General features: G+C 41.2%; 1 protein-coding gene across 1 annotated transcript in view; it reads right to left on the bottom strand.

The window, feature by feature from the left end:
- Positions 1-20,926, bottom strand: part of Patj (PATJ crumbs cell polarity complex component) — a 332,069-nt gene extending 311,143 nt beyond the window's left edge. The window contains 4 exon segments of the mRNA XM_028870280.2: positions 406-600; positions 2,796-2,962; positions 3,062-3,117; positions 20,823-20,926. Coding sequence (XP_028726113.1) covers positions 406-600; positions 2,796-2,962; positions 3,062-3,083 — 384 coding nt within the window. The 5' untranslated portion in view covers positions 3,084-3,117; positions 20,823-20,926.
- Between the last annotated feature and the right edge of the window lie 1,966 nt (positions 20,927-22,892).

Raw genomic sequence — 22,892 nt, 5'->3', positions numbered from 1 at the left:
CACTCTGTAGCCCAGGCTGGCCTCAAACTCACAGAGATCTGCTTGCCTTTGCCTCCTGAGTGCTGGGATTAAAGGTGTGCGCCACCACCACCACCTGGCTTGCTTTTCTTTTCAGACAGGGCATCACTATGCAGCTCAAGCTGGCCTCAGATTGGAGATCCCCTGCCTCAGTCTGTGGAATGCTGGGCTGCAGGCTTTTGCCAGCATGCCCTACTCTCCTGTAATCTAATGACAAGTTCCAACACACTGGTTAGGAACAGTGCCAATTCCTCCTACCAATATAAAACCATAAGCAAACAAAATACATATAGTAACACATTTTAAAACAAAGAGAATAAGTCTCCTTTTAAAGTGAAACAAGAAAAACTAATGAGCTAAACACTCAGTGATATGACATAACCTTACCTGAGCCATCTGCTGAATGACTGAGTTAAAGTCTTCATTTCCTGACTTTGGGGTCCAAGGGAATAATCCAGATGCAGTTAAATTACTACAAGGTCTGTGGGCGCTCCCATTTGTAATGGAACCATCCGTGAACACTAACAAACCCTTTCGAGAAAATTCAAAGTTGGCTGAACATTCCGAGGGGATATGGCTAAGCTATTGGAGAAAAAGAAAAGAAAATCATCAGCAGAAATCTATAGAAAAGAAACAATCTCTATCTATTGCATTATATGTGTAATTTATATACATATTAAAGAAGTAAAGGTGGCACATGACTTTAAACCCAGTATTCAGATGCAGAGGCAGGAGGATCTCTGTGAGTACAAGGTCAACCTGCTCTATATTTAGCAAGTTACAGGCCAACCAGGACTTCAGAGTAAAACTCTTTCTTAGGGAGGAAGGCAGGAAGGGAGGGAGAGAGGCAAACAGGGAGAGGGGAGAAAGGAAAAGTAAAGGTAGGTGTGTAGGGTGTGTGTGTGTGTGTGTGTGTGTGTGTGTGTGTGTGTGTTTAGAATAATGCAACATTAATAACAAATGATGGAGAGGTGGCTCAGTGGTTAACAGCACTTGCTACTCTTCCGAAAGATCTGGGTTCAATTCCTAGCACACACATGGTGGCTCACAACCATCTCTAACTCTAGTCTAGGGCATCCAACACTCTCTTCTAGCCTCTACAGGTACCAGGCAAACACAAGGTGCACAGATCTATAACAATTAAGCAAAACATCCATATACATTAAAAAAATCATAATAAATGTGAAGATGGTGTCTTCTATGTATAAAAAGAGCTACACCCATGGAATCCTTACCTTACAATATGGCCACCTAAATAAGACCTACATAATGACAATGCCACTTGACGTCCCTACATGGATAGGGAGAATCTCAGAAGGCCCCACCCTAGACGAGTTAGAGCCAATTAATGGCTGCTAAAAGAGAGAGAGAGAGCCAGTCTTCTTCAGGGACAGCCCCCTGATAGATTAAAAATCCCAAATAGTCATCCCTCAACACATATACATATGAGCAACACAAAATGGGCCCAGCAGACTGTATTCACACACACATGTGTGTGTGTGTGCGCGTGTGCGTGTGCGTGTGTGTGTGTGTGTTGTGTGTGTGTATGAATAATTAAGGCGAATAATAATTAAAGGAGAAGAGGTCATGAAGTTTAGTGAGAGCAGGAGGAGGACACGGGCGAAGTTGGAAGGGTGAGAGTATAAGGTAGAAATGTTATAAATTGAGTACTTATATAAGAAGTTCTCAAAAAATAATAAGGGCCTGGCACAGTGGCGCAAGTCTTTTAATCCCAGCACTTTGCAGGTATGAGCAAGTGGATCTCTGTGAGTTCCAGGACAGTCAGGGCTATACAATAAAGACCCTGTCTCAAATAAATAAACAGTGAATAAAAAAAATTAATATTTTAAAAAAGAATAAATGTCAGATTCAAACAAGAGCAGTCAACATTCCAACAGACATCACTAATTGGATTCAGTGAGTTAAAAAAAGGGGTGGATGAAGCAGGGAAAGGGATATACTGGAGGCACCTGAGGAAAAGGGGGTAGAAGCTAGGGAAAATGGGTTCACAATATACTGCTTACTTGTGTGAAGTTGACAAAGAATGAAGACAGACAATCTACTATTAAACAAATAGCAAGGGCCAGGAGAGGACTCTGAGTACAAGTGCTTGCTATGCAATCCTGATGACCTGAGTTCAGATTCCTGAAACCCAGGCACACGTGGAAGGTCAGCAACAGTACCTCAGACCCTCCCACACAAGCATGTACGTTCATCATATACACAGGAAAATCAATCAATCAACATACGAGTTCATTAAAAAGAGAGAGTAGGCAAGATGCTCAGAGGATAAAGGCACTTGATGCCAGGCCTGATGATGACCCGAGTTGGATCTTGGGACCCTCATTGCATAAGGAGGGAGCCAACTTCCACAAATTGTCCTCTGAGTGCCACACATGCTCATATACATACTACACACATACATACACACACTCACACAACATAAAATGTAATGAAAATGTAAATAAACCGATAATAAATGTCAAGAATGGAGTGTAGTGGTAGAGTTCCAGCATACAGAAGGTCCTGGGCTCAATCTCAACACCATGTAACAAAGAAATAAAGGTAGAAGCTATTGTGTAATTTTGAAGAAAATGTTGAGATCCTAAAGCATTTGATCTTTAAACCCAACATAAACTTCATCAGCATTTATAGCATCCACCGATGCTGCCCACAGCTTGCAAGCCCCACTTGCCTTTGCTAAATTAAGAGGTACAATCCTCCCACACCCTCTACTGATCTGAAGCCATCAAGGTAAGGCTGAAAGAATCACGTACTTGTCCCTTCAGCTGCCTGATGGACTGCTGGAGAGTAAGGATCTGGTTGAAGAGAGGACTCTTCAGCGTCTCATAAAATGCAGACAGCTTCTCATTCTGCGTCGTGTCACCCTTCTCCTGCAATTTCATCCTCAGGCGATCAAGGACCTGCAGGACCTGCATTTTCTCTTGGTTGGAGAAAGGTGATCAGAGCTCAAGTCAGACACCATCTCACAATCTACTTTTGAATCAAGTAATTTAACAATAAAAATACATAGCTTCTATACCTGCAGCAGGATTTTCAGGCATTTTAGATTATCCTCGTCAATCACTTTCAAAAAGCCTAAAGGAAAAAATTAACATTAATTATAGAAGTTTGTCTGCAATCCCACAGGGGAAACTAAAGCAAACTTCAAGAACACTCTTTGTCAGGACTGTATTAGTGAAATTCAAATTAAAACCACATAAAAACATCATCAACACATGTCCACTCAGATGGGGAAATTTTAAAAAGACCAGAGTAAGTGTTGGCGAGACTACAAAGCTGCTAGAACTATCATGTATGGTTAGTTGGGAAATAAAATAGCACATCACTTAGGAAAATTATTTAGTAATTTATTTTTATGAATATTTTGTAATTTAAATCATAAGTAGTTTCTTATAAAGTTAACAATGCACTAATTATATAATCTACACCTTCTTCTCATAAATATTTACCCAAAAGAAATGAAAATATGACCTGTATGTGAAACTATACAGTATGATTTGTAAAAGGCCCCAACTAGGAATACCGAGATGCCCAATCATAGGCAAGTGGATAAACAAATAAATGTTACATAAATATAACATTCAGGGGGAAAGTTGCTAACACATACAATAAGGATGAATTCCAAAAATAGTGTGCTGGAGGGTGGTGTTGGGGGTAGGGATGTGGTTCAGGTGGTAGAGTCCTTGACTAGTATGCAGGAAGCCCCAGGTTCCATCCCAGCACCACATAAAACAGATTACAAGTGCTGCATAACTGTTATTCCAACATTTGAAAGGAGGACCAGGAGTTCAAGGCCAGATTGGGCTACAAGAGATGACATGTCAACAACAAAACCTGTAAGGCTGTCATCAGCATTGGTAAAGGTCCAAGCAGTCTATGCAAATGTTCCTCGGTGAGAAAATTCCCCAAAGACCTGTGAACAGAGCATCTCAGAAACACTCCTCGTGTACTCAGCATCACCAACTGCACAACCCTCACAACGAGTGAACAGGAAGCTATAAGAACAGGATAGCCAGGACAGTACCATCCTTTTCTAGATGAGCACAGAGCCCAAAACCAATCTGAAGGCCATTAATCAAGCCATATTGATAAAGCAAAGAAAGCAAGCTCAAAACTGAGATGCCATTGTTATAGCTGAATGGCAACTTGTCAAGGACTAGTTCATTAAAAGAACACCAGGAGCCTGTACCCAGACATCTCTGAAAAGCAGGCGGGAAGACAGACTTCACAATCTTTTAGGACAATTTAATGCCTACAAATGTAGAGGTATATATTTAATTTACATTCTCTTTTCCCAGAATTTCAATTTCTGGGTCTCTCTCTCTCTCTCTCTTTCTCTCTCTCTCTTCTCTCTCTCTCTCTCTCTCTCTCTCTCTCTCTCTCAAAGGACACAATGATGTACATACATGAGTAATTTTTACATTCTTTTTACACAGAAAAACTACTGCAAAAGTCAATTATCACCAGTCACTGAAAAAATAGAGTAACCCTGAGTATGCTTAAGAGTACAGGAAAAAAATGTCACAGTATGTGGCTCTCTCCTTCCCAAACTGTAGGCCTCTTCGCAAACACCTTTATTTTAAAATGTCACGTACACAGTCTGAAAAATCCATGAATTCCTGGGGCATGGCTGACTGGAAAACAGGAAACAGAGACATTTTGGGTTTGCATAAGTAAAGAAATGCTCATGGAAATAAAGGCTTCTAAGACAGAAAAGGTTTCCTTGAGTTCCAGGCCAACAAAATCTAATCTGAAAGAAATACATAAAAATAAAATAACTATGTAAAAACAAATTTAAAAAAGAAATGCTTCTTTTAGAAAAGTATTTCTGTATATGGTTCTCAAAATTTTCCAGATTTTTTAATGATTTTTTATTTTTATTTTTTATGTGCATTGGTGTTCTGTCTGTATGTCTATCTCTATGAGGGTATCAGATCCCCTAGAACCGGAGTTACAAACAGTTGTGAGCTGCCATGTGGGTGCTGGGAATTGAATCCAGGTCCTCTGGAAAAGCAGCCAGTGTTCTTAACATCTGAGACATCTCTCTAGCCCCAGATTTTGTGTGGTTTTTTTGGTTTTTTAAGTATGCCACTTTAAAAAAGAAGTGTCTCCAAGAGATTGAAAGCAAATATTTAAAAAGCAATTACTGGATTAGACAAAATCATTGCCACCAGTCTAACACACACACATACACACACACACACACACACACACACACACACACACACACACACACAACACACACACCACACACACCTTCATGGATCAGAGCCTTACACACACTAGGAGAGCACTGTGCAGTCAACCCACATGCCCAGCCCCATCGTACTTCCTTAAAAGCCATAATTATGTGCCGATAGGTCATGTTTGGTTACCATGTGATTAAACTATCTAATTCTACAGGGCAGGCTGTGTGATTCTGACCACAATGAACTAGTAAGAGGATAAATCTTCTCTAAGTTTGAGAGATTTGTGATTCTACATGACGTTCCTAACAGGCGGCAAGTATTTATTCTTTGAACTTCATTATTCTCTCCTGTTCAAAAGAACATATTACTGGCATCAAAAGCATCTGCTTGCCAACAAACCACTTACTATTCAAAATAAACATGTTCTGAGCCTGAATTTTACTTCAGTGGACAAACAAAAGAATTTCAGTAAGATGCTGCAAAATGCACTCAGAGGTGATTTCCTATGATTTCATCAAACAGAGGACTTGAAGCATGCTGGCAGGATGCTGTCAAGTGTAGGAAGTGACATTCTTGGGAGTTTTACCTGCTGTCTGGGGATCCTCCAGAATGGACAGCTATCTGTGTCTAACTTCTGCTGTACAGTTGGAACTGAGTTAGATCTCGAATTCACATGAGACCTGAGCATGCCGGAAAACCCACCCTTAGTATAAAACAGGAAAGTTGTACAACATGCCCAAGTGATGGGAATAGCAGCATTTAGGGGAATATTTGCATTATTTCCATACTTCTATAAGAAAAAAAGTGTGCATTGAGAAATTTTTCTACAAAAACATTTAGGAAGTAATAGTGATTGCTTCCAGAAAATAGAAAAGAGGAATTTAAAAGTTAGCCTTTGGGAGATAAGATCATAACTCAGTGGTAGAACATATGTTCAGCATGTATGAGCCCTGAATTCAATCCCCAACACCACAGAAAAATAGTAAAACAAAAATTAGCCTCTTTTATGTTGTAGATTTCAGGATTGTTTGAATTTTTATTCAAAATATATGGATTAAGAATGTAGTCAGTGGTAGAATATTTATCTAGCATGTGTGAGACTCTAAGTTTGACTCTCCACTACTACAATAAAATAAACAAAAAACAGTACTAATTTTACAGTTTTAAATCAGTGGTGAAAGTGACAGGTGTGGTACCACACAGGTGTGATCCCAGCAATCAGGCGACAGAGGCAGGACGATTCAAGTTTGAGAGCAGGCTGGGCTACACAGTATGACAGACCGCATCGCAAAAAGTGACAAAAACAGCAACAATGTATGCCTGTAACCTTAGGACACCAGAGACTGAGGCAGAAGGATCTTGAGTTTGATGTCAGTCTAGGCTATAAAATAGACCCAACCTCAACAAATAAGTAAAGGTAAGTAAATAAATATAGTAAAAGTAACAAACAGATAATGGCTAAGAGGGTCTAACAAGAATAAGATATATAGCAAGACAGCAACACCATAATGGGATCATCACACTGCAAGGCACACAGCAGTAGTGGTGTGTACTATGTGCTAAGAGAAAGCAGACTAACCACTTAGGATGTATGGGAATGCTATAACACACACTTCAGAAACCCTTGCACAAGTCAGGCAATGATGGAGCACTTTTTTTTTTTTTTTTTTTTGGTTTTTCGAGACAGGGTTTCTGTATGTAGCTTTGCACCTTTCCTGGAACTCACTTGGTAGCCCAGGCTGGCCTCGAACTCACAGAGATCCGCCTGGCTCTGCCTCCCGAATGCTGCCGGAGCACACTTTTAATCCCAGCACTCAGGATGTAGAGGCATATGGATCTCTGTGAGTTCAAGGCCAGCCTAATCTACAAAGTTCCAGAAAGGTTCTCTGTGTAACACTCAGGACTGTTACACAGAGAAATCCTGCCTTGAAAAACAGAAAAGAGTAAGAAAAAAAAAAAAAAGGAAGAAAGGGGAGGAGGAGGAAGGGAGAAAAGAAAAAGAAAAAAATCTTTTCACTGTAAAAGAAAAGAGGGGTGGGTAGAAAAGTGAAAATAAAATGACCATTTTTGTTCATTTGCATAGGATAAGCTCAAGTCTCAGACACTGCTAATGACATCTAAGACAGGGTCAGTGAGTCTCAAACTTTGCTCTCCCATCAGAATCACCAGTACCACCTGTCAAACCCCAAGTTACTGGACCTTGCTTAGTGCTTTTTGCAGTAGGGCTGATGGGTCCTGAGACTTGCATTGCTGGCAAGCATTCATGTGAGCCTGGTGCTGCCAGCACAGAACCCACAAATTAACCACATACAGGTTTAGGGTGTGCCCTTGTTAAAACACAACGTATCTAGTCACACTGAAGTGAGAGCCTACAGAGGCTATCTAGTGAGAAGAGTAGTTAAAGTTAGGCTACAGCCAAATTATCTCTCTGTCTCTGTTTATGTTCGTGTGTGTGTGTGTCTCTCTCTATTAAAGTAAGTTATAAAAGTATTGTGAAGTTTAATTTGAGAAATGTAGGCTTAGGTATATTGAGTAGAATAGGCTTCAGGTATAGGAATATTGTGAAGGCTAAGGTATAACAGTAACTTAAGAGTTGAGTAGGTTTCCCCAAGTGGGACCTGGGACGCACAAAGGAGCATCTGGGACTGAGCAGCCATTGTGGACTTAGCTGTGGTGATATTTTATCTGTGTACCCAGATAAAGTTTATCTGAGGATCAGAGGAAGCCAGCCACTATAGTAACCATAGAGGTCAGGCGATAATAGCACGTGCCTTTAATCATATCACTCTGGAAGCAGAGATTGGTCTGGATCTCTGTGAATTTAAGTCCACACTGGGAACAGAGCCAAGTGTGGTGGTACATACCTTTAATCCCAGCACTAACAATAAAGGTCTAGAGGTCTGTACAGACAAACAGGAAGTGACAGAGCTGGGCAGGAAGAGGAAGAAATGAGATGGCAGAACAGAAAGGCATATAGGCGTGGGTATACAGAATGTAGCTCTCTATGGAGACTTAGGCGTCTGTAAGGTGAGGTTAGTGTGGCTTTTCTTATTCCTCTGATCTCTCAGGTTTTAACCCCAATATCTGGTTCTGGGTTTCTTATTAATAAGACCTTTTAGCAATCCACCTTATATCTGGCAGTCCAACATTTGTGGCAAGAATTCACTAAAAAGCTGTTTATGGCATTACAGGCCCCTGGCTCAGGCCCAAAATGCACATGGTCAGAGTCTCCACCCCATGTAGGCCGGAGTCTCTTTGGCTTTTTCTCTCCTAGTGAGTGGTGGGCTCTGTCTGGATTCTCATCTTGGACTGCTACCACCCTAGGTAGCTGCTTTGAAACTCCCTTGGACTTCTACTCAGTCAACAGACTAGGCAAATCAATAAAGATATCTTAAAGGGAGAAATTAGCTAAAAGAGAATTTTTTTCTCCACATTGAAAAATGGGAAACATTTTTACAATGGAAGGAATTTGGTCTCTGTTTGATAACACATTAGGCAGTCTGAAAATGAAACAATTAAATGAGAGGATAATTAATGTTGTACATAACACCAATTATGAATATTATTTGGTTGATCATTTTTATTTTAGCATTAAAAAGATTGGTCAATTTGAGTGCCAAGATAAAAGTATTAGAAAAACCTGTTGAAATGATTTATAGAGAAATTCAGACCCAGACAGAAGAATTTAAAGGTGAACCTATCTCAGCACTGAATTATACAATTACAGAGAAACAACCTAAGGTTTCCAGACAACAAACATTAATCTACCCAGTAACCTTACAGGAACTGCCAAATGCTCAAGGGTGTATACAAGCTAATTGGACTCCGGTGGAAATGTTAGATTTGAGGAGATTTAAAGAAGCTATAGTATCATTTGGTATGTATTCTCCATTTGTAAAGCAGATGTTAAACTCATGGTCAAATTGTAATAGAATTATGCCTCAGGACTGGAAAGATTTGGTTACAGCAGTCTTAGAGGGTAGGCCACAATTACGGTGGAGAACCTGGTGGAAAGAGGAGGCTAAAACTATAGAACAAAGATGTAAGGCTAGAGGTGTGGACATTTCCCAGGATCAACTACTTGGAGAAAGCGATTACGCTGATATACAAAGACAATGTTTATATGATAACCAAACCCTAATTCTATGCTGCATGGCAGCCATGAATGCATGGGACAGACCTGAAGAAGCAGGGAAGAAAATTGAGTCATTTACGAAAGTTATACAGGGCCCAAAAGAAACCTTCACAGATTTCTTATGAAGGCTATCTTCAGCAGTAAATAGAACAATACCAAATTCAGAAGCTTGACAGATAATAATTGAATCTTTGGCTTTTGAGAATGCTAATGCAGCATGCAAAAGAATAACTAGGCTGTTAAAGGCAAGATCAGCACCCATGAAGGATTGGATCAGGGATACAATTAATACTGAATCTCATCACCATGATGATACATGGATAGGAGAGGTGATTTCAAGACCTTTGAAGAAAAGTAATGTCAGATGCTTTAATTGAGGTAAACAAGGCCACCTAAAGATGAACTGTAAACAGGGCATTCCTACAAACGTTTTTTTCAAGCAACAAGAGCAACAGAACACCCCTCCCTTTTGGATTATGCAGACAGTGTGGTAAACACTGGACTAACAAATGTAGATCAACAAGGGACAGACAAGGTAATCCTTTGCCTTTTCCATCGGGAAACTCCCTGAGGGGCCTCTCGAAGGCCCCCATGGCAAATCAAGTTCAGCCTTTCCTGCCATTGTAGAAGAAACTCCTTCTCACGCAATTAAATAACCAAATGCCTATTGTAATAAACCATACTGCTTGGAGTGATAGAACAGCTATAGCAGAGAGAACAGAAAATTCATGAGAAACCATAAAGCGAGAATTTTTTGACAAACTTCTATAAATGAACAAAGAACAAAATGAAAAATACGAATAAATGACGTACCCATTGAGGGTCTTGTAGACACAGGTGAAGATGTCACAATAGTTGCACCAGAATCTTGGCATCCAAATTGGCCTCTTAAGGAGGGAAATGTTCAGTTGTTATGGATTGGAACATCATCTCAAGTGAAACAGAGTTCAAGATGGGTTGAATGTATAGGGCCAGAAGGACAGAGAAGAAAATTAAAGCCATATCAAATTTGAAGTCTCTAAAAAGATAATGGAGCCCCACAACAACAATTTCATTAGGATGATGATAATACCACTAAGCTGACAAACACCACCCAAAGATTGACTTTGGACTACAAAATGCTCAGGACAATTTCGAGATGGCTAGCTGAGATGATCCAGCCTCTCAGACTACTCGAGTAAGAAGCTGAGATAAGCCCTGCACTTTTACGTTTTGCAGAGACTGGACAACAAATGATATAGTTACTTCTCCTGTTAAATTGACAATTAACCCAATTTTTTTTCTCTTCAGAATTCCCTAAAGATGCCTTTGTCCCCAGACAGCAGGAAGTAATTTTAAGAACACCATGTCCACATTCTCAAGAGGTGGGGTGGGTGGTTTTTGGCTTTTCAATGGCTTTTGGATAATTGTCATTGTTTAGGATGGTTGGTTACAAGTTGTTACTGTTGATGGTCAGGAAAAAGGCTAAACAAAGGAGATTAGATTTAAGGTTCTTGTTTGAAAAAAAAAGAAGAAGAAAAAGCAAAAAGAGGATTTGCATAAAATCTAGATTATTGAATCTACTCTGAAAAGAAGAAAGAATATAGCTATAAGATAAAAAGGTAGATTATTGAATATACTTTTAAAAGGCAACTACTAGTCAAATATTTTACAATGGATTAGATTTTTGTATATTGTATATAAATTATGTATATTACTACAAATTTGAGATTGATTTATACATATGGCAGGCACAAAAAGGATATAGGTGAGTATACAGGAAGTAGCTCTCTCTTTATCTGCGGATTCCCTAGTGGTAAGAATGTGGCAGGCAGGCTTCTTTCTGCTTTTCTGATCTCTCAGTTTTTACCCCAATATCTGGCTCCAGGTTCTTGTTTTTTTTTTTTTTTTACTAATAAGATCGTTTAGCAATTCATCTTACAGTGGTGCATATCTTTAATTGAATCACTTGGAGGACTGAGACAAGAGGATAGCCATGGGTTTGAAGGTGACCTAGAGTACACAGCGAGTTCCAGGCTAGCCTGAGCTACAATCCTGTCTCAAAGTACATATATACATGCATGCATACATGTGTGCAAATAGATACAAAAATAAATAAATATACTTCAATGGTGTTCAAACTTTCTGAGCATATATTTCCATCATTAAAATTATGTCGGGCTGGAGTAGAGTACTTGCCTTGATACAGGAAGCCCTGAGTTTCAAGCCATACTGTTAATAAATAAAAAATGTTGGACATAGATTTAACGTTCTTTGTCTACTTTTTAATAAAGTATAAAAATATACTACGAGGCTGAGAAGAGAGTTCAGTGGATAAAGTGATGCTGTAAAATGTGAGGTCCGCGATCTGATCCATAGCAGCAACACAAATGCAGGGCAGCTGTGGAAGTTCACTTGCAATCCCAGGACATGGGAGACAAAGCCTGAGAACCAAATCAGCCAAATCAGCCAGCTCCAGGTATGGTGAAAGACCTGGCCTCAGTAAACAAAGTGGAAAGCAATAAAGAGACACCTGGTGTCAACCTCTGACCTCTACACATGTGTAGCACTTGCATACATGTGCACCTACATGCATGCAGGTACACCACACACACAAAATAAATTCTAAAAAAATAAAAATACTACCTTATTATTTACAGTATTTATAGTATATATACTCTTTTAAATGCATAACGAAGACTTTAAAAAGAATAAAAATTAACAATTAAAGTTTATTATCAGAACTGGAAAGATGGTGCAGCAGTTAAATAAAGCACTAATCTAATTAATTCTATCAATAAAAAATCTGAGTCAGATATCAGGGTAAAAACCTGGAAGATCAGACAAGCAGGGGAGCAACCACAGTAGCTTCCTACCTCTCAGGTTCCTCCAACCAAAAGGGCTGAGGTCCTCTGTAAGCCCCCTCTTACCACTTCCTGTCTCTTTTCTCTACAGTACTCCAAACCTCTATGGTTAGCTAGTGGCTAGCTCCACCCTCTGACTCCAAGCAAGCTTTATTTGTCAGGACACAATCAAAATATCACACAACAGTTAAGAGTGCTTACTACTCTTGCAGAGCACCGAGTTTGATTCCCAGAATGGCTGCTAACATCAGGCTACTCACAAACACCTGCAACTCCAGCTCAAGGAGGATCCAATAGCCTCTTCTGGTCACTGCAGGCAACTGCACTCATTCACACACACACCCACAGAGAAACATGCACACACATAACTATAAATAAATCTTCAAAAAAATTTAATTGTACTATTATCTTCCTCAAAGTGGATACAATTGGAGGCATCTTGGAAACTATGGGAACAGAGATCACCTCAGTATGGATTAGGTAAAAAGCAGCTGGCCAGCTGGGCAATGGTGGCGCAGGCCTTTAATCCCAGCACTCAGGAGGCAGAGCCAGGCGGATCTCTATGAGTTCGAGGCCAGCCTGGTCTACAGAGTGAGATCCAGGACAGGAACCAAAACTACACAGAGAAACCCTGTCTCGAAAAACCAAAAAAAGGGGACAATTCCATGTTTCAGGCAATATCTGGGGAAGGGGACTAAAACTCAAAAAGTACATGGCAAATGCAGAAAAACCACAAACAATGACTTTACAGCAGAGTACAGTCAAACATATCTGACCTACTTAGTAAGAAACTAACAGGTTGGGCCTCGTGAAATAGCTCAATGCACAACTTAACTTAATATTACCAAGGCACTAGCTTCAATCCCTGCAACTCCAAAAGAAAAAAAAACAAAAACAAAAGCATATGTATGATATTAGCTCAACTGTCAACTTGACACAATTCAGAATCACCTGGGAAGAGAGTCTCAATGAGGGATTATCTACATTGGTTTGGACTGTGGGCATGTCTGTGAGAGATTGTTTTAATTGATGTGGGAAAACCCAGCCCACTGTGGGTAGCACCATGGGGGGGGGGAACTATAGAAGAGTGAAGAAAGCTAGCTGGGCATAAGCAAGGAAGTAAAGATTCCTGCATTTTTTTCTCTCTGCTCTCTATTGTGAATATGTGATAGTTTGTATGGAGTGTGTGCCTGGAATTACAAGCTGAATATTCCTCCTTTCCACTAAGTTGCTTTCTGTCAAGATATTTTCTCACAGCAACAGAAATGAAACTAGAGCACTGGGCCCACAGTTTGAATATGTTTAAGCTGAATACAATTTGTCACAGATAGGCTACCTACACTGGCACAGTTAGAAATTAAAACATTAGGACACAGTACGAAAGAATCCCAACAGGACCGGAGATGGCTCAATGGGTAGAGCACTTAAGTGTGAGCAGCAGAATTTGGATTCCCAGCTCACACTTCAAAGCCCCAGATACGGAAGCCACCTGCAATCCCAGAACTAGGAAGGCAGAAACAGGGATTTCTGCAGACAAACTAGCAGGCTAGATTAGCCTAATTGGTGAGCTCCAGGCTCAGAGAGAGACAGTGCCTCATTAAATAAAGTGGAGAGCAACCAAGGAAGAGACCCATTGTCAATTTCAGGCCTCCACATGCATGCCATAGATCCACATACTTGTGAGCAGGCATACACACATGCATACACCACACAGTCATATACATGTCACACACACACACACACACACAAAAAAAAAACAAAAAAACCACACACACAAAACACATACACAGAAAACAAGAAGTCTATTATGCTCAGCAGTTGCTAGTCCCTCACTTAACACGAGAGATTAGGCCACGAATTTTTCATATCAACTGTAGGTTTGACTAAGGAAAATTACAATATTGTGGCTTTTTAAAAATCCATGTCCTATGCCAATTCCAACTGATGAAATAGTTGGGGGGGAAAGATGACTCAGAAAATGAAATTTAACTTAATTTACATTTCTGGTTGAAGGAAATTTACTGAAAAAAAAATTCTGTTAACTCCTCAGATCATGAATCCAAACAGCCAGATGTGATGGTGAACATCTTCAATCCCAGCACTCTCCTGAGGCAGAGGCAGGCTGATCTCTGGGTGTTCAAGGCCAGACTGGGCTACACAGTAAGACCCTATCTCAAGGAGGAAAAAAAAATCCAAGACAAATTAAGGACCCAAAGAAACACACTTTACAGACTTTCAGTAGCTCATGAGAATTCAACTTCCTCCTAACAAACATCTGATCATCTATTTGAAAAATTTGGAAAATAAGGTCACTGGCTACCTTACTGGGAAAGCACACTCATTAAGTGCACATGTGAACTGGATCATTACAACTGGGTGGTTCATAACTCTAGAGCTTACTGAACCAGGAAGCTTGAAAAAAATCTGTGAGCTTAATATTATGTGTAAAGTCATGATGAAGTTATTTAAAAACTGAAGTCCATAAACAGCTTTAACTATGCCTCCTTCAGAGTCAAAGTTCAAGAGTTGTTCATCTTCCTTTGTCCTCAAAGATCAACCTTTACTAGGTGTTCATTAAATAACAAACAAAATCCAAACCAAAGAGTGGTGGTGGCTGCCACCAGGACTCTAAATAACTGTATCAGCTGCAATACAAACTCAAGTGTTACAGCCTATTAAGGGAAAGCTATTTCCCTCTGGTCAGGAGAATGGAATCTCTGGCCTGGTCGGAATCTTAACATTCCAGTTGGGCAGGTCAATCACCTGGCTAAGGGACCAGCCTCAAGAAGGCTTGATCCTACTTAAGCCATGTTAAAGAGACAGGAGAAATAATTACCCTGGAAAGCCAGGAAGCTCTGTTAGGTCTGCCCTCCCAAGTCCTGACTCAGAAAGGCATAATTCTTCCTGATTCCTCCCTTCTTTTCCCTTTGGATGTTGGCCAGAGCCTAAGAATGCCTTTTCTGTTATTCTGGGCTTCTTGCTCTTTCTCTGGAGCCCTGCTCCCTGAGGCTGTGTGGCTCACCTCCATGACTCACTCAAATAGCATGAATTTTTCTCTTCCTCTTGCTCTATCTGCCTCCTCTGGGCAGCTGCCTAGATTTACAGTTGGTCCTCCTTGGAGTTTTTTTTTTTTTTTTAAACTCTAATAAAATTGTCCTCAAGCTTCCTTTTGAGTTCATTCTTAAATTCTTTTAATAACAGTACTAAGAACTCCAAGAAGAGAGTATACTAATTCCCTGGTAACATGTAGCAACTCCACCAGGATCCCCCAAAATTTGCTGCAACACAAGTTAGGTTTCCTACAAATGCCTGGTGAAAGCTTTCCTAAACTAACTGAATATAAAAAATGTATCTCCACTGTCAAAATACCACATCCCTGACTGTAAGAAAAAGCAATTCCAGAATGAAGCTAGATGCTAAAGCCACATGCAAATGTTTTAAGTTCATCTGAAAGTACATATTTAGGAACTACTGAAATCCAAGTTGAAAGATATGAGAAAAATCAAGTTAGTTCTTCAGAATAGTTCAGTTGGCAAAATATCAATTTTATCATTGAAACACTTAGGTGAATCAATTCCTGTCAGTACTTTCTCTGTAATTTGGTTGATTTTACATTAAGTAAAACTATTCTGTTATACTTGTGTGGTTCTATTTGTGACAGTTTTCCCCTACAAGCAACAACAACAACAAATCTGACCAATTTTCACACTTATTAAATCTCTGATCATGTTCTTAATGGATACACCAATCGAAGTCCTCCACTAAAAGGACCTGAATGTTCAGACTCCACTAACAATTACCTCCTGCCTCAATGTTTCTATTTCCCCCACATGCAGGCGGTGCGCTCAGAAGTCTCCAGGAACTATGGTCATACCATTTTTTTTCTAATTCAAAACAACCCAGTAAACAAGGAAGACCATTCTAGGTTTTGGATGTCCTTACCCATCCATCAATACTCATTCTCCTTTTTCCAACATTCATCTGCTACTGTTTGGTATGTAGCTCGAAACTGTGGTTCAAATATTTGTAGGTTGATGTGGAAGATCTGCTGATAGGTTCAGGCTAACCTAGATCACATAGTGAGTTCCAGTCAGCCTGGGCTACAGAGGAACACCCTATCTCAATCTCTTTCTAGAAAAGAAAGGGGGCGGGCGGAGAGAATGTATTTGTCTGGCGCTAAATTCACTATTTTAGCATCTATTCTGTACAATGGAAAGCCATTCAGTATAACACTGTCTAATGTTCTTAATGTCTTATCGTTATTTCATAAATCCTTAAAACACCAGGTTACAACGCTATTATAAAAACAAGGAGGAAGCATAGATGCCACCGAGGAGAATTAATTAACTTCATGGGGGAGAGAGCAATCAAATGCTCAAGACTTTCTTGGTAAATAAATAAAAATAAGAAATTTCAAACTGAATTGGTCAAGTGCATTCATTTATCTCCCTTTTGAGAATAAAAAGAATTCAGAATAAGATTTTTTTGTTTGTTTTTTTGTTCTTTGTTTTTTTGTTTTTTGTTTGTTTGTGTGTTTGTTTTTGGTGACAGGGTTTTTCTGTGTAGTCCTGGCTGTCCTGGAACTCACTCTGTAGCTGACCTCAGAGAGATCCACCTACCTCTGCCTCCAAAGTGCTGGGATAAAAGGTGTGCGTGTGCCACCACAGCCTGGCCCATTAAAGAATCTTTTTAAATATCTAAATGTTGAGAGGACTAAACTACAGTATTTGGCCTAGCACATGGCACACACTCAACAAACAATGGCTATTGTTGCTAGCACCTCTTTTCAATCAAATTACATGACATTTTGGAATTTGAAAGAAGTCAATATGTCATTTGTGGTTTTGCTATGTAAAAAATACCGAGAAGATTGAACAATAAAACTTTTCATCAGTACAATTAATACAAAACAAAAGATCAAGTAAAGGCCTATATATTGAAATTTTGTTTTGTTTTTGCTTTGGGGTTTTTATTGTTGTTGTTTTGGGTGGGTTTTTTGTTTGTTTGTTTTGTTTTGTTTTTTGTTTTTGAGAAAGGGTCTCACTTTGTAGCTCTGGTTGGTCCAGAACTTCTATATATATCAGACTATCCTGGAACTCACAGAGATCCTCCTGCCTCTGCCTCTGCCTCCCAAGTGCTGGGATTAAAGGCATAAACTAACATGTAGAAGAAAAATTAGTAGCATCATTGTTTCTAGGGCCAACATTAGAATGTATTAGTTGTTTGTTGGAGGTACTTAGACCTTAGAGAAATCATTGTAGAAAACAGTGATTGTTTTCTGTGATTTATAGAGCTGTTTTTCTGAAGAAGCATTACACTCTTTGCCTAACTTTGGTCACCAGACAATCCTGGCATACCTGGAACCTCTTGCATTATTGGGTACTGTAAACAGTGCACAATAAACATAGATTAGATCAGGGGCTTTGGTATGCGGAACTTGTTTTACCCCAAAAACAACTTTTGCATAACAATCAATGAATACACTTCTGCATGACTGTTTGAGGTTCAATTCATGGAGACTGTTCCTCCTAGCTGCCTCAGAGCCTGAATTACATTCTGGAGTGATGCTATTTCTTTGATTGTCCCTCTGAACACCTGACACCACCAAGTCAGTTTAAAGCCTTTAAAGCCAGCATGATGGTACAGGTCTGTAATCCCAGCATTCCAAAGGCAAGAGGAGAGTGAGTTTGAGGCCACTGTCTCACACACAAGTCAATTTATATTGGAGTGTTAATGCCTCAATACATCATTCCCCCTGAAGGGTAAATACATATGCAATCCTTATCTAGTGTCCTTCCATAGAATGTAAGCCACAAATGTAATTTTAAAATTCCTGGCAAGGGCTAGAGAGATGGCTGAAAGTTAAGTGTGTACACTGTTCTTAACAGAGGATCCAAATTCAGTCCCTAGCACCCATGTCAGGGCACTAACCTGGCCTCCCTCCACAGGCACTTGCATTTGCTTGCACATAACCATACATACATGTAATTTTAAAATTAATAAAAATAGCCAGGCAATGGTGGCACACACCTTTAATCCCAGAGGAGGCAGAGGCCAGCCAGTCTGGTCAACAGAGTGAATTCCAGGACAGCCAGGGCTACACAAAGAAATTCTGTCTCAACAAAACTAAAAAATAAAATAATAATAATAAAAATAAATCTTAAAGTTTTGATAGTATCATATAAAAGACAAAATTAACTTTAATATGCATTCTACTTAATCCAATATATACAAAGCATCATTTGAATATGCACGTAATGTAAAAATATTTTTTACACTGTCTTCAGAATCTAGTGTGCATTTCACATTTATGATAAATCTCAGGCCCAAAGAGCCCCATTTCAATTGTTCCAGCAGTTTTCTGTCTTCACAACAAATTCCTGACCTATTAACCTAGGCCTTTTCAGAAAGATCTTTGCAATGTTCTTAGCAGACGTGTGCTTCTCAGCTCAGTCTCTGACTATCCAGGTAGGAATGCTTACAGGCTTGAGTTCTTCCTGACTGTATCTATGCAGAGACCAGAGTGTGAGAAAAATAGCTTACTGTCACAAGACACTTTCTAGAACTGTTTCCTTTCAACCTCTCCAATTCTCAATGAGGCAGATCATTTCCCAATGGGGAACCAGCACAAATCACTTGCCAAAAGCCCTAAGTGGGACCAATGCTCATCTTTAGACTCTACTAGGTCTCAGCTCTATCTATTCATCTCACTAAAATATATTATCTGTTGGTAAGCGCTCATCATGTGCAAGGCCCTGGGTTTCCACCCTCAGTACCAAAAATACAAATAAAGCAAGGCACTGGCAAGCACTAATTCCCTTCCATTTGCAACAGAATCTGCACTGGGGGCTCTAAAGGACGTCCAAATCTATATGGAAATCCCAGATTAAGAAGAAAACAAAGTAGCAATAGTTGTGTGATCTCAAATATTAAGCAAGAATAGCCCTGTTTTCTCCAGAACTTAACTCTCCTACGGAGATGAGCAAAGGCTTCAGCAAACTAACCCCTTTTGTGGCTTTCCCAGCTAATGAATGCATTTTTGTTAAACTTTAACAAAGCAAGCAAGCTCAGACTACTTGGCTGTTTGACATAAAAATAATTATTAAACCCTACTGTAAGGAGTGGGAAATGCTGGGCTACTGTTTCAAAAATCCAAAGTTTTAAAAGCGAATTCATTACAAGAAAACGCAGATATTCCTATCTTTAAAAATACAAAATGAGCCCAGGCGTGGTGGTGCACACCTTTTATCCCAACACTCAGGAGGCAGAGGCAGGGGGGTTTCTATGAGTTCGAGGCCAGCCTGGTCTACAGAGAGTTGTTCCAGGTCAGTGAGGACTACACAGAGGAAGAGTCGTGTTATTTATTGCCTTTTTCTCAACAGTGAAGTGGGTTTCTGGTTGCTGCTAGCTCCGTTCTTCCTCTTTTAATTCTCTAACAATTTCAGACATGTATAGCACGGACTTTGGTCATTTCCACACACAAACCACCCCGTTACTCCTCTCCTCCTCCTCCTCTTCCCACCTTCTTCACAGCCAGTCTCCCTCCTGTTTTCATGTCTATTTCTGTTTTGTCCCCTTTCTGAAAACTCTCGTTTTCCCTACAACGAATCTATGTTAACTTCATACAAGCACAAGGGCTGCAGACGGAACTCAGGGTTGGAGCGCCTGCTCAGTATGTGTGTGGTCCTAGATGCAACCCCCTCTCCACTGAACAGTAACGATCCAGAACTGCAGATTATTAAGACTAGATTCAATATGAGTGACAACTTCAGACAACTCCACTTTAGATCAAATCATCCTTCCGATTACAAGTCCATTATATGCCACCAGTAATGGCACCTAAACTAATATAGGTGCAATCGCTTTGCGGTCAGTTTACAAATTCTAGCAGTTAAAAAAAAATCCTCCACGTCTGTATAAACTTTCAAAATATCTTAAATTTTGAATCATCTTTATAAAGGACCGGAGATTGTTCTAGGTCTCAGTAGGCTGCTTCATCCAAGACACACTGGTTGGGCCCCTACTGATGGTGAGGCCACAGGTCAGAAGCAGGTGAGATGCGGCGAGCTAGAGCAACCAGGCCCAACAAGGTGTGGCCTCTGAACAGCAAAGGCAAACCAGTCAACCAGGAATCCCAATCCCCAAAGTGATAAGAGCCCACGGGAGACCAAGTGCAAGTGAACACGCCAGGGCAAGATTCGCCTTTCGGGGGAGGGCAGGAGCAATCGAAAGGTGGGAATGATCTGGAAATGGTTCCCAGAACTTGATGTCGGCCAGGAATGCAGTAACTTTCCCAAAGGCTGAGAGCCGCCACCCCAGCTACTCAGAGAGAAGCCCGGGGGGGGGGGGGGGGCGAGGACCACCCGAGGTCAGCTCGGCCCTCCGCTCGCTCCCTCCCTCCCTCCCACCGTCCGCGGGGAGGCTCCGCCCCGCTCCGAGAGGCCCCGGGCACTAGATCCACGAGCACGCGCGGGGCGCTGAGCTCACAGGCCCGGCGGCCTGGAAGTCCGGGCCGCGGGCCGCCTCGGGGCCTGCGAGCTGCCCAGAGCACCCTCCGGGGGCTCGGGGACACGGCTCCCGCGAGGCCCCCGCTCGGGGCGCCACAAGCGTTACCTGGTCAGGCGACGGCGCTGAGAGCCCCAGGGCTGCGCGGGCGCCGCCTCCACACCTGGCGGAAGTGGGGCGGCTGCCCTCACCTGGGCGGAAGTGCGGCGACGGCCTACTCACCTGGGCGGAAGTGAGGCGGCGGCCTACTCACCTGGCTCCTCTCTCGACCTCGGCCGGGGCCGGGGCGGGGCGGGGCGGGGCGGGGCTGAGCGAGTCGAGCCGAGCCGAGGCGAGCAGGAGCCCGTGGGCTTCTAGGCGCCAGTGAAGTTCCGTGGGTGCGTGGGGCTACCGAGCGTGGAGAGGAGGCATAGGGCCGTGCGGGCAGGTGCGAGCCACCGGCGCTGTTCCGAGAGCGAGACCCCAAAGAAGACACTGAAGGGCGGTATCCCTGCAACCGCCGGGTCCAAGTCCGCTTGGCCCCAATCCCTATGCCCCTCGGTTCCGGTCTTCTTGTGTCCCTTCTGTTTTCTAGATATGCTGAGTCGACATAAAATTTCGTGAATCTCAATCTCTGTGCCCTCATCATCCTAAATGTAATTAGGAGTGTTTTTTTTTTTATTTAGAATTTTGATAAGCATCTACTTTACCAAATACGGTCCACTCAATGCTAAAGAGAATCAATCATCAGATATCTTACTGAATAAAGGAACTATTAAGTACTGTGATCGACGGGATGATAGATAAAACGGTATCCTCGAAAGATGAATATATCCAAACAACTTCAAAATGAGGACATTTGCTGGTTATGCATTTGGTAGTTTATGGCCGAATGCTTATTTTAAAGGAGATGATATTTGTTAGGCCTTGTAAGAAGGTATGCAATTTTTCCCTAATGTAAAGAACAAGATAAAGGTGTCTATTTTCACCTGTCCTATTCAGCATATTATGGGAAACCTCAAACGGAGCAGCGGGCAAGGCAAGTAAACAGCAGGTAGTGCTGAGCAGAATCCCAGCACTGGAGTTTCAAGTAGTATTGTTTAAGTCCCTGAATCTAAAAAAGGCAAGAAATAAAGGGCACACTAGTAGAAAAGAAGCAAGTGAAATATCTCGTTTGTGAACGTCAAAGATAAACAAACCTGTGAAGTGGTAGGATACAAAATCAATAGACAAAAATCAAGGTTGGTGGACAAGATGCCTCAGTGGGTGAAGGTGCTCGCTGCCCAAGCCTGACCACCTACATTCCAGTTCTATCCCAGGAACCCCTATGGTAAAAGGGTCAAACCAACTCCAGCAAGTTGTTATCTGACCTTCATATGCCCCCAACCCCAATGGACCATGGACCATGCCCTCTCACACACACAAATATAAAAAAGAAAAGACAGAAAAAAAGCACACACTTGTGATCCCAGCATTCCTGTGGTTAAGCACACACTTGTGATCCCAGCATTCCTGTGGTTAAACAAGGGCATTGCCATGAGTTCAAAGCCAGCCTAAGTTACATAGTGAATTCAGGCCAGCATAAGCTACTGAAGTACATACATAGAGAGACCAATCTTGTCTCAAAAATAAATGAATAAAATTTTAAAAATCAATAGCTATTTTTTGATACCAAATAATGGACTTGCTAAGAATGAGATCAAGAAAGCAACCCCATTGACAACAGCAAAAACAGATACACACCAAAAAAACCCCACAACCGTGGTATCATAGTTTCCTTTCCTACTTGTACTGTCTACTTTTATGTCGGCGTGACACACTATAGAGTTATCTGAAAGATGGAAACCTCGATTGAGAAGATGCCTCCATAAGATTCAGCTGTAGGGCATTTTCTTAATTAGTGATTGGTGAGAAGAGGTCTCTGCTGCCATCCCTGCGCTGGTAGTCCTGGGTTCTGTAAGAAAGCAGAATGAGCAAGCTATGAAGAACAAGCCAGTAACTGGCACTCTTCCATGGCCTCTGCATCAGCTCCTGCCCCTCCAGGTTCCTTCTCTGTTTGAGTTCCTGATGTGACTTCCTTCAAGGATGGACTACAGTATAGAATTGTAAGCAAAATAAACCCTTTCTTCCCCATCTTGCTTTGGGTCATGGTGTTAAATTGCAGCAATAGAAACCCCGTACCAGAAGTGGAATATTATT

This window comes from Peromyscus leucopus, chromosome 2, assembly GCF_004664715.2.
Source record: "Peromyscus leucopus breed LL Stock chromosome 2, UCI_PerLeu_2.1, whole genome shotgun sequence".
NCBI lineage: Eukaryota > Metazoa > Chordata > Mammalia > Rodentia > Cricetidae > Peromyscus > Peromyscus leucopus.
This window is presented reverse-complemented; position numbering and strand designations above follow the sequence as displayed.